This window comes from Lissotriton vulgaris, unplaced genomic scaffold, assembly GCF_964263255.1.
Source record: "Lissotriton vulgaris unplaced genomic scaffold, aLisVul1.2 SCAFFOLD_9582, whole genome shotgun sequence".
NCBI lineage: Eukaryota > Metazoa > Chordata > Amphibia > Caudata > Salamandridae > Lissotriton > Lissotriton vulgaris.
Window position 1 is genome coordinate 29,009 of NW_028242701.1, and position 17,209 is coordinate 46,217.

Below are 17,209 nucleotides of genomic sequence, written 5' to 3' on the forward strand. Positions count from 1 at the left end.
CTAAACGGCACAACTTCGAGCCACTATATTACAAGAGTTGTTTGTTTTTAAGTGAAACTTTGTATACTTTTGATGCTTTATATATGCCATTTTTAAGTGTAACTTCGAGCAGACAGTTGAAGTCCAATTACACTAACGTAAAAAAAAAGGCCCTTTGCTTTGTGAGTTCCGAGCAAATTCTTATATGGCCTTAAGGGAGTTGCCCAGTGAAGTCTACTGGCGCGCCTATGTCGAAACTCCATCTGCATACACATTCAAACATTCACACTTCCAAGTCGCGCACATCAGCTAGTGTGACTTTTCCTTGGGGCAAGGGAAGGACTAAAAGCTTTGATCCTTTCTTAAACACAAAAAGAAAAAAAAGATTCTTGCATCGTTACCCCCTATTTAAGCAGAGGGACGGGTCACTTTAAGTCATACTCTCTTTTTACCAGCGAGGACAGAACTTCGACTTACAGAACGGCGCTGAACTTGCTGCTATCGACCAACAGCCACTGCAAAATTACGGCATTCAATCTTAGAACGTAAGTGCATGCAAGTGTTATTTCTATACATCTAAGGGACAGTATTGATATTTTTAGTTGCGTTTATTAGAACTGTTACTATATCAACATTGCACCTGTGTTAAATTATTCTGCGACATGTGTGTTTGCAAATCTTCATTTTCTATGGTAATACTTAGCAAAAGACTACGTAATTTCTAAAACAGGTCATACCTTGGTTTAAAACAACAGATACATATTGTTTTTTTTTTTTATCTCATGTAGGTTATTGGTACGCTTTCAACATTTCCTTGATAGGGGGAAAGAAACTGCGCACCAACATATATCATGTAAGTACAGCCAACTGTTCACTCTTCTACACAATTTTTACTTCCGTTCCTAACACTCCGACGTGGGAGCAGGGTCAGTGGTTAAGGGTCGGGTCGACAGCAACAACATAAAACTGACCATGAGGTTATTCACAGTACCCTGGAGGCGAAGTGTTCGTGCACTGAGCCCTCCTGGCAGACACATAATTTTGTCGCTCTCTTTCTCTCTTCGTCTCCCTCACTCTCTATAGCACACTAATCACACACACCCTGTCACATTAGGCAAAACACTGCATCTTACACTAATCACACACAGCCTGTCACATTAGGCAAAACAATGACTGCCACCCTTATACAACACGTGCAACTCCTACGCAATGTAACATCATGTCACTTCGCCACTACAGCAACAAACTTTCAGTCAGAACTTCTAATTGCACAGTAATTTGCATGTAAACAGGCAACACTTAACAACATTTACGCACAATGCATTAATTCGTTGCTTTACTTGCAGTTAGTAATCCAAGTTACAAGCTGACACACAGAAACAGCCACTCGTACAACTACTAGTATTACATTTTCACAAGCACACATCCAATAACACATTAGCCTGGATTAGCTGCCTACCCAAAAAAAAAATTGACCGTACACTTACTACACTATTCACAGGCACATTGGAACATTAGGGGGAATAGTACAGTCATAATCCGTTCTCAACACTTCGCCACACCACAACAAACTTTTCATACACACAATACACTATCAAGGGGAATTTCGCAAACACCCTCTATTACCTGGGTACTCACAATCTTTCAAACAGGTGAAAAATGTACTGTTTACTTTGTGTACAACGACCGCATTGGTGGGGGCAATGTTAGTTGTCAAGGGTCGTGGCGACAGCAACAACATTAAAATGACCATGAGGTTAAGCACAGGACCCTGCAGCCGAATGCTTCGTGCGCTGAGCCCTCCCGGCATACACATAATTTTATTTTACCAACACTTTGCCACACCACAACTAAATTTTTATACACACATTCCACGAACAAGGACACTTTCACACACACACTCTATTACATGCCTACTCACAATCTTTCTCTCAGGGGCAAAAGTTAATGTTTACTTAGTGTCCAATGACCGCATCGGTGGGGGCAGGGTCAGTGGTTAAGGCTCGGGGCGACAGCAACAACATAAAACTGTCCATGATGTTATTCACAGTACCCTGCAGCCGAAGGCTTCGTGCACTGAGCCCTCCCGGCATAGACATAATTTTTCGCTCTCTTTCTCTCTTCGTCTCCCTACCTCTCTATAGCACACTAATCACACACACCCTGTCACATTAGGCCAAACACTGCATCTTACACTAATCACACACAGCCTGTCACATTAGGCAAAACACTGACTGCCACCCTTATACAACACGTGCAACTCCTACGCAATGTAACATCATAGCACTTCGCCACTACAGCACCAAACTTTCAGTCAAAAGTTCTAATTGAACATTAATTTGCACGTAAACAGGCAACACTTTACAAGATTTACGCACAATGCATTCATTCGTTGCTTTACTTGCACAGTTAGTAATCCAAGTTACAAGCTGACACACAGAAACAGCCACTCGTACAACTAGTATTACATTTTCACAAGCACACATCCAATAACATATTAGCCAGGATTAGCTGCCTACCCCAAAAAATAATGCACCTTACACTTACTACACTATTCACAGGCACATTGGAACATTAGGGCGAATAGCACAGTCAGAATCCGTTCTCAACACTTCGCCACACCACAACAAAGTTTTCATACACTCAATCCACTATCAAGGGGACTTTCGCCCACCCCCTCTATTACATGGCTACTCACAATCTTTCAAGCAGGTTAAAAATGTACTGTTTACTTTGTGTACAAGGACCCCATTGGTGGGGGCAATGTTAGTTGTCAAGGATCGGGGCGACAGCAACAATATTAAACTGACCATGAGCTTAATCACAGGACCCTGCAGCCTAAGGCTTCGTGCACTGAGCCCTCCCGGCATACACATAACTTTCTCGCTCTCTTTCTCTTTCGGTCTCCCTACATCTCTGTAGCTCTCTCTCCCTCTCTATAGCTCCCCCTCCCTCTCTCCTATCTTCCTCTGTTTCACTCTAATTGTGTTCCTCCCTCTGTCTCACTCCCCCTTTTTTCTTCCTCCTCTCTCCCTCCCTCTCCGTCTCCGTCCCTATCACCCTGCATCTCACTCCCTTTCTCTTCCTCTCCCTCCATTTCCCTTCCTTTCCCTAACTTTCCCTTCCTCTCTGTCTTTGTACATAACTCTCCATTTGTCTACCATTTACTCCCTCTCTATCTTTCTACATTACTTGCACACTAACTGTGTACACTTTCAATATTACACGCACACCGCATTCATTTCATTTTCATATTCAATACAATATAGGAATTAATCTAAGTTACACGATGACACACACACACATTTTTCAGGACGTCTCGCACTATTAACTCTTCACGCACACACTCACTCCCTCTCCATCCCCAACAACAATTCCAAGCCAGAATTAGCTGCCTACCCAAAAAAAAATTGCCCATACACTTACTACACTAGTCACAGGCACATTACAACATTAGGGGGAATAGTACAGTCATAATCCGTTCGCAACACTTCGCCACACCACAACAAATTTTGCATACACACAATCCACTATCAAGGGGACTTTTGCTAACAACCTCTATTACATGGCTAATAACAATCTTTCAAGCAGGTGAAAAATGTACCGTTTACTTTGTGTCCAAGGACAGCATCGGTGGGGGCAGGGTTAGTTGTTAAGGGTCGGGTCAACAGCAACAACATTAAACTGACCATGAGGTTAATCACAGGACCCTGCAGCCGAAGGCTTCGTGCACTGAGCCCTCCCGTCATACACATAATTTTCGCGCTCTCTTTCTCTTTCGGACTCCCTACATCTCTATAGCTCTCTCTCCCTCTCTATAGCTACCCCTCCCTCTCTCCCATCTTCCTCTCTTTCACTCTAACTGTGTTCCTCCCTCTGTCTCACTCCCCCTTTTTTCTTCCTCCTCTCTCCCTCCCTCTCCGTCTCCCTCCCTATCACCCTGCATCTCACTCCCTTTCTCTTCCTCTCCCTCCATTTCCCTTCCTTTCCCTAACTTTCCCTTCCTTTCTGTCTTTGTACATAACTCTCCATTTGTCTCCCATTTACTCCCCCTCTATCTTTCTACATTACTTCCACAGTAACTGGGTACACCAACACTTCGCCACACCACAACAAAATTTTCATACACACATTCCACGAACAAGGACACTTTCACACACACACTCTATTACATGCCTACTCACAATCTTTCTCTCAGGGGCAAAATGTAATGTTTACTTAGTGTCCAATGACCGCATCGGTGGGGGCAGGGTCAGTGGTTAAGGCTTGGGGTGACAGCAACAACATAAAACTGAGCATCACTAGCCCTCAACACCTCACACACACACCCTCAACACTTCTCCTTCAACTACTCACTCACCCTCACTCTCACTCAACACTTCAACACGTCAGCCTCACTCACCCTCAACACCTCACTCACCCACAACACCTCATTCCCACTCACCCACACTCAGCCTCATCCTTACTCACCCTCAGCTTCTCACCATCACTCACCCTCAATCTCTAAGCCTAATCTACCTTCACTCACCCTCAACCCCTCACCCTCACTCACACTCACTCACACCATCCTCACTCACCCTCATGCTCACTCACCCTCATGCTCACTCACCCTCATGCTCACTCACCCTCATGCTCACTCACCCTCATGCTCACTTACCCTCAACATGTCATCCTCACTCACCCTCACCATTACTCACCATCAAACCGTCACCCTCACTCACCCTCACCCTCACCCTCACTCACCCTCATCCCCTCCCCCTCACTCACCCTCACCCTCACCCTCACCACCTCACCTCAACAACAATCAACACCTCACCCTCACACTCACACCCTCAACATTTCATCCTCATTCACCCTCAACCCCTCACCTACACTCACCCTCTCTCTCCTTCTCTAGCTCCCCCTCCCTCTCTCTTGCCTTCCTCTTTCGCACTCTAACTTTGTTAATCCCTCTGTCTCCCTCTCCCTCTCTCTCCCTCCCTCCATCCCCGTCTCACTTCCTATCACTCTCCCTCTCACTCCCTTTACCTTCCTCACACCTCATCCATTCTCTGATTCAATGCAACACATAACACACACACACACATTTTTTAACGTCTCTCAGTATTAACTTTTCACGCACTCACTCACTCTCTCTCTGTCCCCCTTTTCCTCCCACTCCCTCTCTCTCCCTCTATCATCTCACCCTGCCTGTGTGCCAGCCGTGGCACATACACTCACAGCAGCACTAGAGCTCTTAACAGGTCTTTAAAAGACTATTTACATGCTAATGTGTCTTTTATGGCAAAAATTCGGAGAAATATATTCTAAACAATATGTTTTTTTTCAACTTTCAGATTATTCAAACAACAACAAAAGAAACAGAAGTTAAGGTAAATACTACTTTGCCACTTCGTTTAAAAATTGTTAAAAGTTCATACCTTACAGTCCCCTAAAAAATTTTTTAGTTCACAAACCTTCTCAATTTACATTTGTTGATAACAACATTTCAGTATAACTTTGAAGATGCAGAAATGCTTAAAAGCAAGTTACCATCAAGGGAATAGCAAATTTAATAGCAAATCACAAGGTAAGCAATGCTTACCAAATAGTGCTTTTGCTGTCTTGCACAATTTATGCAAGCCAGTAACTACTTGGAACTCTAATGATCTGCATTATATAATGGACCGTGGGGACGCTTTATATCTCCAAATGCATTCTATTAACAAAGAAACACTTATGCATCCAGATGACCTGCCAAGGTATATAGACCACAATCAAGAGATATATTCACTTTTGCTACGGAATGCTTACTACGGTGATGTCCTTAAACGTTTTGATAAAGCCTACCCAGATATTAGCACAGCATTAAATGTTACTATTAAGAAGCACTGTGGTGTTCTACTTTGTATGAATGTTTATGTAATAGCTATTTTCAAACATATGCAATCATACTTTGTATTTGATTCACATAGTAGGGACCATGAAGGCATGCCTCATTCAAACGGAACATGTGTTACAATTGCATTTAATTCGTTTGAAGGGCTAATTCAATATGTTATGAAACTAGCATATAACTTAAAACATCAGGCTGAGCAATGTGTCCAATTTGAATTAACACCAATAGATATAAAAGTCATTCAAAGAAAATCCTTTACAAAAGCACTTACTGTGCACAAAAAAAATAGTCAACTGCCGCAAGAAAGAAAAATTTGGGTACATACTACAGAATGTACTCCTAATCAGACGATAACATCAACATCAATGTCTTCTGATCATTTACAGAATACAAGTAAGGGAGGGAATAGCAATAGCAATCATTTACCACAATTACCAGGTAATAGTAAAGCTATCCAGGGAACAAATAAACAGTCTCGGAAAAGAAAAAGGGATTCAAGTACATGTCCAACTACAGTTGTACAAAGAAAAAAAATTAATACAGCTGAAGAAGACATTACCAATAGTCAACTAAGTGCTACTGATAATAACATACCCATCTTCACGCAGGGCCAAAGACAGAAACGAGGTAAACAAATCCATACAATCATTCGCAAATTCCACCGGGAAATATTGCATGGGCCAGAGTACATTTGTACTCTTTGCAATCAACTGTGGCATAAACAAACGTTGCGAAATATACGCAGTGTTAGCCAATCCGAAATTTTCAACAAGTGTAACATTAGTAACAAGAAAACAACTTTTATTTGTAAGACTTGCTATTATTACATTCGCAAAAAAAAAATACCACCATGTTCAATTGTAAATGGCATGGGCTTCCCAAATGTACCAGTTGAATTAGAATTATATGATTTAGAAGAAAGATTAGTTTCACCTAGGATACCATTCTTACAAATTCGGAGTCTGCCACGCGGTTTTCAAAAATCATTATCAGGTGCAGTAGTTAATGTACCTGCAGATGTTATGACAACTGTTACAATTTTACCAAGGCAAATTAATGACGCCATGACAATCCCAGTGAAATTAAAAAGGAAATTAATCTATAAATCATATACACATTATGAGAATATTAGACCAAATACTGTAAAAAAGGCAGCTACATGGCTAGCGAAAAATAGTCGAATGTTTAATGAATATGGTGTTACCATTAACCCTGACTGGGAGTATATACCTCCAGAAATAGAATCTCACAATGAGACTTCTGAAACAAACAATTCATCTGATAGTTCGGACAACATAGAAGCTGGAAATTTGGATACTATGTTAACAAATGAAACTATTACTAGTAATTCGCTGAATGTGTTAAGTTTCGCTCCAGCTGAACATAACACGCCAAGAGGTTTATATGAGGATAAAGATTCAGAGTTTTTGGCTTTCCCTACTATTTTTTGTGGTGAACGAAGACCTAACAATAAGGAAAGACACATACCGGTACATTATAGTACTATTTGCCAAGCAGAGTTAAGGAGTTATGATAGAAGAGTCGCTAAATCTATTACTAATGTCTTTTTTAAACTGAAGAAATTACATATTAAGCAGATCCATGGTAAAATCAACATTTCCATCAGAAAACATTTTACAGATGGAAATAAAATAACTGCTAAAGACATTAAATGTAATATTGCCAATGTTTTACAGTTCAATGAGGGGTACAAAGTATTAAAAACTATACGCAGTTCACCTCCATATTGGGAAGGTTGCAAAAAAGATATTTTTGCTATGATAAGGCAACTTGGCATTCCCACTTTCTTTTTGACATTATCTGCTGCAGAAACAAAATGGCACCATTTAATAAATATACTATTGAGAGTTAGAAACTTACAGGAATGTACAGAGGAAGAATTCTTAAACATGTCTTGGGAAACTAAAAGTAAATTAATACAAGAAGATCCAATAACATGTGCAAGACAGTTTGACTATCAAGTTAGGAAATTCTTTAATTGTGTTTTGCTGAATGGCACTAATCCAATTGGGGAAATAGTAGACTACTTTTACAGAGTCGAATTCCAACAGAGAGGTTCTCCACATATACATGCATTACTCTGGGTAAACAAAGCACCATTGTATGGTGTTTCACCAGTGGAAGAAGTCAATAGCTTTATTGACAAATATATCACTTGTCATAAGTCTGAAAACCCTGTTTTACAACCGTTAATAAATCTACAAAGGCATGGTCACACCAAAAATTGCAGACGTAAACAGCAACGGACATGCAAATATCAATATCCCAAATATCCAATGTCAAGAACGCTCATATTAGAGCCATTAACACTGGAGGAGACAAATAACCAATGGCAAGATAATATGAAAATAATACATGAAGCTATGAATAATACTACTTTTAATACACTTTCTTTTGAGGAATTTTTGGACTTCATTAAAATGGATGATAAAGAATATATTACTTCTATACAAACTAGCTTACAAAAAACAACTATTTTTTTAAAAAGAACACCAGCCGAATGCTTCATCAATAACTACAATAGTACTCTTTTAGAAGCTTGGCGAGCAAATATAGACTTGCAGTTTATACTAGACCCTTATGCTTGTGCAGTCTATATTATCTCATATATCAGTAAATCGCAAAGAGGAATTAGCAAACTTCTAGCGCAAGCTGCTAAAGAGGTACCAAGCAATAGTAATATCAAAGATCAACTTAAACACATAGGGAACAAATTCCTCAACTGCACAGAAATTAGTGCTCAAGAAGCAGCATATCTAATTCTTCAAATACCATTACGGAAAAGCTCACGATCATTTGTATTTATTAATACTAGCCGTCCAGAGAAAAGAACTTATTTAATGCGTGATATCGAAACTATTAATAACTTGCCCGAAAATTCCACTGACATTCAATGTGAAAATATTATTATTAAGTACTGCAAACGGCCACAATCATTAGAGATGTGCACGTTAGCAGACTATGCGGCTAATTTCAACTATGTGAAGAAAAAAACACATGGGAAAGAAATAAATGATTGCGAAGATTTACTTGCAGAACAAAACTTTTACAGCTCAGATGAGGAAGAATTAGAAATAGAATGTAGTGACGGAAATAAACAACAGAAACATAATTATGATTATGCTTTAAATAAGCGCAGACAAGGGAAAATAATACGCTTTTGCAGATTTAGCAAAAATAATGAACCGGAAGAGTATTATAGAGAAATATTAATGTTGCACTATCCATGGAGGGAAGAAGAAAAAATACTAATCAACAAGGAAACTTACTATGATAGGTATCTGGAAGTTAAAACATTTGTTGACACACAACTAAAAATCTATAACAAACAGCATGGTGAACTTACAAACATTATTCATGAACAGTCTCATGAAAATGTCATTTCACCTCCTCTATCACCAACTGTGAATATACAGACAGAAGACCAAAATCCAGAACATAATAATAGATATGATTTGGCGCTAGATTTAGGAATTAGAACTACAACTGAAGAAGAAAGATCAACTAACGTTCTTTTACCCAATGAGAAATACCAACAACTTATGCAAAACTTAACGGAAGAACAACTTAACTTTGTTTACCATCACTTGCATTGGTTTAAAACTACTAGCACTCCATGCTATACTTTTTGCACTGGAGGGGCTGGTGTTGGGAAAAGTTTTGTAATATCTGCACTTTATCAAACTTTACTACGCTACTATAACACTAAGGCCGGTGAAAATCCGGATAATGTTTATATCTTACTTACTGCTCCAACAGGAAAGGCTGCCCATAATATTAATGGCAAAACACTGCATAGCACTTTCAAAATACCTGTGTCGCAAAGTTTGTCTTATAAACAACTGAGTCATGAACATAGAACTGCTCTACAAATGGAAATGATGCATGTTAGAGTTGTTATTATTGATGAAATTTCAATGGTAGGCCACAATATGTTGAATTTTATACATAACAGGCTTCAAGAAATTAAATCATCTAATGAACCATTTGGAGGAATTTCTATTTTAGCCATTGGTGACTTTTACCAATTAAAACCTGTATTTGACAGATACATTTTTCAGGATTCTACACAAATGTATGGTCCTTTAAGTGCTAACTTGTGGAAAGAACATTTTAAAATTTTTGAATTAACAAAAATTATGCGCCAAAAAGAAGATCTACAATTTGCTGAATTACTAAACAGATTGAGAGAAGGCAAGCATACTGAAGAAGATATTTCACAAATTAAGCAAAGGGAAATACAACCTGATGAGACTTTATTAGAAACAATTCCATATATTATGTCAACTAATCTAGAAGTTAATGAAATTAACAAAAAGGTTTTAGAACAACATTGCAAAGATTATCCTGTCTACATAACAGTAGCAAGCGATACTGTTAGTTCTGATTTGTCTGAAAGTGTGAAAAAAACGATTCTTAAGCAACTGCCCAAAGATCCACAGAAAACAATGGGCCTTTCACATACATTACACATTGCCTTACAACTTCGTTATGATTTAAGTTGCAATGTGGATGTCAATGATGGTTTAACAAATGGCGCAACTGGTGTTGTACAATTAGTAGAATTGATTAACAATACACCTATTATTGTTTGGTTGTTATTTGACAATCCCACTATAGGAGAAACAACCAGACAACAATATAAACACTTATTTCATTCACAAACCCAAAATACATGGACACCAATACATGCTATAGCTAGACATTTCCAATACACTAAGAAATTTATTACCATTATACGGAAGCAATTTCCTTTACGCCAAGCATCAGCACGCACTATACATCGCACACAAGGTGCAACTCTTGAACCACTTTATATACACTTTAATAACAGCAAGATTCATCATTTGCATTATGTTGCTATTAGCAGGGCAAAATCAATACAAAATGTCTATGTACACAATTTTGATGAACGTAAAATTGTAGTACATCCACAAGTTAATGAGGAAATGCACAGATTAAGGACAGAAATGCCACTTGAAATACATATCCCACAGTTACATACATACAGTGCACATTTCAATATCATTGCACACAATATAAGATCACTACAGAAAAATTTTTCATCTATGGTAGCGGATAGGAATATATTACAAGCAGACATTATTTGCTTAACAGATCAACACTACAAGAAATGCTACAGCTAATGATTTCAGTATAGAACAATATCATCACATTATATTTGATAAATTTCATACATACAACACAAACCATGGAATGATTATGTACTACAAAAAAGATTTATTTATATTGCCTATTTATGAGACACTTGAAGGGATAGACATTTTACATTTTACTCTACAGATTGATAACACAGATTACCTTATTATTATTTTATACAAACCACCCCTAAAAAGTATAACTTCTCTTTTTGATTTCATCACTAATATTACGGATTTTTACCCCATGCACAAATTGATTATTATAGGGGATTTCAATGTGGATGTATCTCAAACAAATGCAAACAGCAAGCAATTACTTGGATTCTTTGAAACAAAATTACAATGTCAACAACTCATTAACAGTTACACAACTAACTACCAATCCATTTTAGATCATATATATACAAATGACCAACTACACAACTATGGTACTTTAGAATGCTATTACAGTGATCATAAACCAATATGGGTTTGTATTTAACATGTTATATCACATTTTCTATTTCAGATGATGTCTATTGAAGAAATAATGAACATTAATACTGATGACAACAAACCATACCAGAAACCAATAAGAGTTAATGTCATCAGCTGCTCAGGGAAAACTACGTACAAAAATGCTAAACAAGAGCAGAAAATTTTATTCCATTTGGCTTTAGCAGATAAAACTGGAACAATTAAATGTACTTGTTACCAAGAAAATTTATATGAGCAAACGAAAATAAACTGTGGACTACTGATACGGAACTTTATTCTCAAAAACAAAACAATTTTAATTACCAAACAAACTAAAGTAACCAAATTTCCCGCAATGACAATCGAGGAGGGCCTGATCCAACAAGCAAACAACATTTTGCATCCGCCTGCACCATCGGCTTCTCCCATCAAGGAAATAAAACGGGCAAGTCTAAAAAGCCTGATGACCGTTTCAGGGACAATAATTGCCGTAAGTATGAACACAAACATGTTATCATGTCAACTAAAAAAAAAAAATTTCTTGCAGTGGAAGAGTTGGACTTATTAGGATTGTAAATGACATATCTTATGTATTTGTGCTTTTTAGAAATTGCAAGTATAAATAGTCTGATGACTGTTTCAGGGACAATATGTGCAAGATGTATCAACACAAACATGTCATCATGTCTAGTACAAAAATGCATAGTTGGCTTACACACAAATTACACATTTAGGGGCCCGGTGTAGGTAGCCCTTTAGCGATCCCAATCGGCCAAAAAAAAAAGATTTTGGCCCGTTTCACATCGGTAAAGGGCTATTGAGATGTAGGGGCACATTTTTGGTAACTTAAGCAAATCTGTTTATTAACCGAAACGGTAGATTTACAGATTCAATAAAATTAACTGAAATGTTATGTAGGTAGGCAATGTACCTTCTGTACATGGCTTACACAATCGGTATTTTACCATGGAATACAAATCCAGGGTAAAATACCTATGGCATGTGACAGGCAGACCTGCCCTTACAGCAGGTATGCTTGCCACATGGCACCTGTGCCTTTTTTGCCGGTTCCGGAGGGTGTCAAAGTGACACCACCTGCACCCTTCATAATTCTTTAATTACAGATTCAGTAAATACCGATTCGGTAATGCCTAATCATTCCTATGTCCTTCAAAACCCATATGAATTAATGCGCATTACCTATTCGCTATTTAACGATTTGGTAATTAAAGATTTGTTAAGGATTCTGTAATGAATACAGATGTTGGTACCTACATACAAAAATGGGATTTACCTACATCGGGCCCTTAGGAACTTCACGGACAACATCAAAAAAGCTTGCATTAGACACTCTTTCACACTCTTTCACACTATGTATAAAGGGATAGTTTTGAGATATATAATATGTGAGTACTTTGGGGTATATTACAAATTCAAGTACTCTCCACAATGACAATTTTTACTAAAAAAAAATTGCACTATGGTAGAAAGTATGTTCATTTTTTGTCGTGAAATATAATACATTATATTACAAGTGATACAATGCACTACTACTATGTTTTTTTACTGTCACTATTTTGTAGAATTGTTCTTTTTGGGTTTACCAAAAGTACGCAAATACTGTCTTTACATCAATGCCTCACCCTCAGTCAACATCACTCACCCTCAACACCCAACTCTCACTCTCACTCAACACCTCACCCTCAACAATTCAATTTTAATGCCTCACTCACCCTCAATCTCACTCAGCCGAGATCACCCTCAACACCTCCTCCTCACTCAGCCTCAATCACCCTCACTAGCCCTCAACAACTCCCACTCTAAAACTCTACCCTTCTCCCTCAAATACTCACTCACTCTCACTCAACACCTCAACACCTCAGCCTCACAATCAACATCAATGACTCACCCTCACTTAGCATCATCCTTACTCACCCTCAACTTCTCACCCTCAATAACTCTCAACACCTCATCCTCATTCACACACAACACCTCACACTCAACAATTCACCCTTAATGCCTCACTCAGCCTTAATCTCAATCACCCTCAATCACCCTCAACACCTCTCACTCAATCACCCTCACTCACCCTCACTCGCCCTCAACACCTCCCCCTCCAAAAGTCAACACTTCTCAGTCAACTCCTCAGTCACCCTCACTCTCACTCAACACCTCAACACCTCAGCCTCAACATCAACACCTCACCCTCACTCAATTAATCACCCTCACTCACCCACACTCACACTCATCCTTACTCACCTTCAACTTCTCACATTCAATCTTTCACCCTCAACACTCCCTCACTCTCACTCACCCTCAACGCCTCACCCTAACTCTGCCTCACTCACACTCACCCTCACGTAACACATCGTCCTCACTCACCCTCAACCCCACCCTCACTCACCACCTCACCCTCAATAACTCACCCTCACCCACACCCTCACTCATGTCATCAGGTCTACTAAAAATATGCATACTTGCCTTACTCAGCCTCACTCACACTCACGCTCATCGTTACTCACCCTCAACTTCTCACCCTCACTCACCTTCAAACTCTCACCCTCACCCTCTCACCCTCACCCACCCTCATTTACATTCAACCTCACCCTCACGTAACACCTCATCCTCACTCACCCTCACTCCCCATGAACTCCTCACACTCAACACCTCACCATCACACTCACTCATGTCATCATGTCTACTTAAAAAATGCATAGTTCACTTACACACACATTACACCTTTAGTAACTTCAAAAACTAACTGGACACATTTTTGATTATGCACTCTTCACACATAGTAGCAAGTACAACTTTTGAAAAATATAAGATGCCAGTGCTTTGGTGTATACTACAAAAAAAAGTACTATGTACAAGGCCATTTATTACAATAAACATTTCAATCTTTTAGAAAGGAGGTTCATTTGGGTCGTTAAATATGATACATTATATAGCCTTTCAGACAATGCACTAGTAATATCTGTTTTTACAATCACTATTTAATAGAATGCTTTCTTTTTGTGTAGGAAGAGGACGCAAAAACGGTGTTTATCAATGGGCAAGATACCCCACTCAAATCCATTACAATAAAAGATGCAACTGATGATATAAAAGTGACACTGTGGAGAGAAGCGTCACTATTTAAAATACATCTTGGGAAATATGTGACCCTGACTCATGTCACTGTACATGAATTCAATTGCCAAAAAATATTGAATACAACGCGCCATAGCAAAATGGAGGTAAGCACAACGAACAAACTAAGTTTTGCAAATATCTCTTTTCAGCCACTCTTGGAATTGCACCCAGTCTTGCACTTTCACCCACTCTGCCCCTTCCACCCACTCTGGACATTTTACCCACTCTGGACATTTCAGCCACTTGGGACCTTTCGCCCATTCGGGAGCTTTCACCCACTCGGGAGCTTTCACCCACTCGGAACCTTTCAACAACTCTGGCTCTTTCACACACTCTAGGCCTATCACCCAATCTAGACTTATCACCCACTCTAGACTTATCACCCACTCTCATACTCACTCACCCTCAACAACTCACCATCAACACCTCACCCTCATACTCACTCACCCTCAACTCTTCACGCTCATTCACCCTCACTCACCGTCAACACACTATCACACTACAACAACAAACAAATACTTACCACCACAGCAACACTTAACTCACCCTCAACACCTCACCCTTAACTCCTCACTCAACCTCAATCTCAATCATCAGCAATCACCTTCAACATCTCACACTCAACACCACTCTCATACTCACTCACCCTCACAACATCACCCTCATTTACACTCACTTACCGTCAACACACTATCACACTACAACTACAAAAAAACACTTACCACCACAACAACACTTCACTCACCCTAAACACCTCACCCTTAACTCCTCACACTCACTCATCCTCAATCACCCTCAACACCTCACCCTCACTCACCCTCAACGCCTCAGCCACACTCACCCTGACACTCAGCTTCTCACCCTCAGCCTCAACACCTCACTCTCACTCACACTCAACAGCTCACCCTCAGTCAATCTCAACACATCACTCAACATCACTCTCACTCATCCTCAATCACACTCAACACCTCACTCTCAACACCTCACTCACCCTCAGCCCCTCACCCTCACTCACTCTCAACTCCTCACCCTCACTCATCCTCACTCACCCTCAACACCTCCCCCTAATTCTCACTCACTCTCACTCTCACTCACCCTCATACTCACTCACCCTCAACACACTATCACACTACAACCACACCAAAACTTAGCACCACAACACCACTTCAATCACGCTCAAAACATCCCCATCAGCCACTTACTTAGCCTCACTCTCACTCATCCTCAAACACTGACTCACCCACAATCTCACTCACCCTCAACGCCTCACCCTCACTCACCCTCAACATCTCACCCTCACTCACCCTCAACACACTATGACACTACAACAACACAAAAAAATTATTACCACCACCTATCACCCAGTCTCGACCTATCACCCACTCAAACTCTATCAACAACTGTGACCCTTTCACCTACTCAGTCCATTTCACCCAATGTATCCCTTTCAACAACTCTGTCCCTTTCAACCACTATACGCCTTACAAAAAAAATAAAGTATACACATTTTAAAAATAATTATTGCTTTTCTTTTCTCTCAACAGGTAACTGCCCCACCAGAGGAAAAGATGGACATTCTAATTTATGGTGTTGAAAGCTCTACTGAGCAAACAAGTATCATCACAATAAAAGTGACAAACACAGACGAATTGCAATCGATGCCCATCGAAAACGAGATCTTAATTAAATGGTTTATGTTAGATGAGGACGTTGAGAACATCGGAGATGCCCTTGTCCATTTTTTGCCACAAAATTTTGAAGTTGTCTTTTGTAATGGGCAAATCATAAAGATTCTTAAAGAAAAAGACGATGAAATATGTTCTGAGTAAATTTTGCATGTTGCCAGGATATCTTTTTTTTGTACAAAGTTAAACAATAAATATTTGTGTTTTTTTATAAAAAATAAACAAGTGTGTAATAGAAATTTTACTACTTCTATGGTGATTTTTTCTAATCGAAATGCAAATTATAACTAAGAGACTCCATTTATACAACATAGTCACACCCACATACAAGATTTAGCCAATCCATTTGACATTAGAAAAACATATACAAAATACACATACTTTGTACCTTACACGCACTACAGTATTATGTATGAATGAGACTGTTGAGCTAAAGACGCCTGTGCTGGTGCTGAGTTATGCTGTGTTGTTGAGCAATGTTACTGTGGGGGGCAGAATGTTAAGGTGGTATTGATGCGTGTTCCATTGGTGGACATCACAAATTAGGTTGTTGGGAGAAGTGCAACTGTTGTTGGAATGAGTTATGCTGTGGTGGTAATAGTTGAACACTAACACAGCACAACTCATCATCAACACTTCACAACTACAGCATTAGGAAGCACCTCAGTAACAACACTCATCAACACACCAACATCACTCTACACCACCGCAACAGCATCATTCTACCACAACAACATACACAAATACAAACACACTTTACAATAACGAGTCACACATGCAAAACACTCACATTTGTCAATAACACCCTCTCTCACACTCACTCACCCTCAACTCATCACCCACCCTGAATTACACTCACTCACCCTCAACACCTCACACTCACTCTCCCTCAA

At 39.4% G+C, this 17,209-nt stretch overlaps 1 protein-coding gene across 1 annotated transcript; it reads left to right on the forward strand.

Annotated features, from left to right (window-relative positions):
- Nucleotides 1-490: 490 nt before the first annotated feature.
- Nucleotides 491-16,456, forward strand: LOC147668868 (uncharacterized; the record flags this gene model as incomplete). The annotated part of the gene is made up of 6 exons (XM_086948386.1): nt 491-524; nt 768-832; nt 5,316-5,351; nt 11,549-11,986; nt 14,520-14,735; nt 16,176-16,456. Coding segments are annotated over exons 4-6 (935 nt in total), but the record flags the coding sequence as incomplete, so codon positions are not given.
- Between the last annotated feature and the right edge of the window lie 753 nt (nt 16,457-17,209).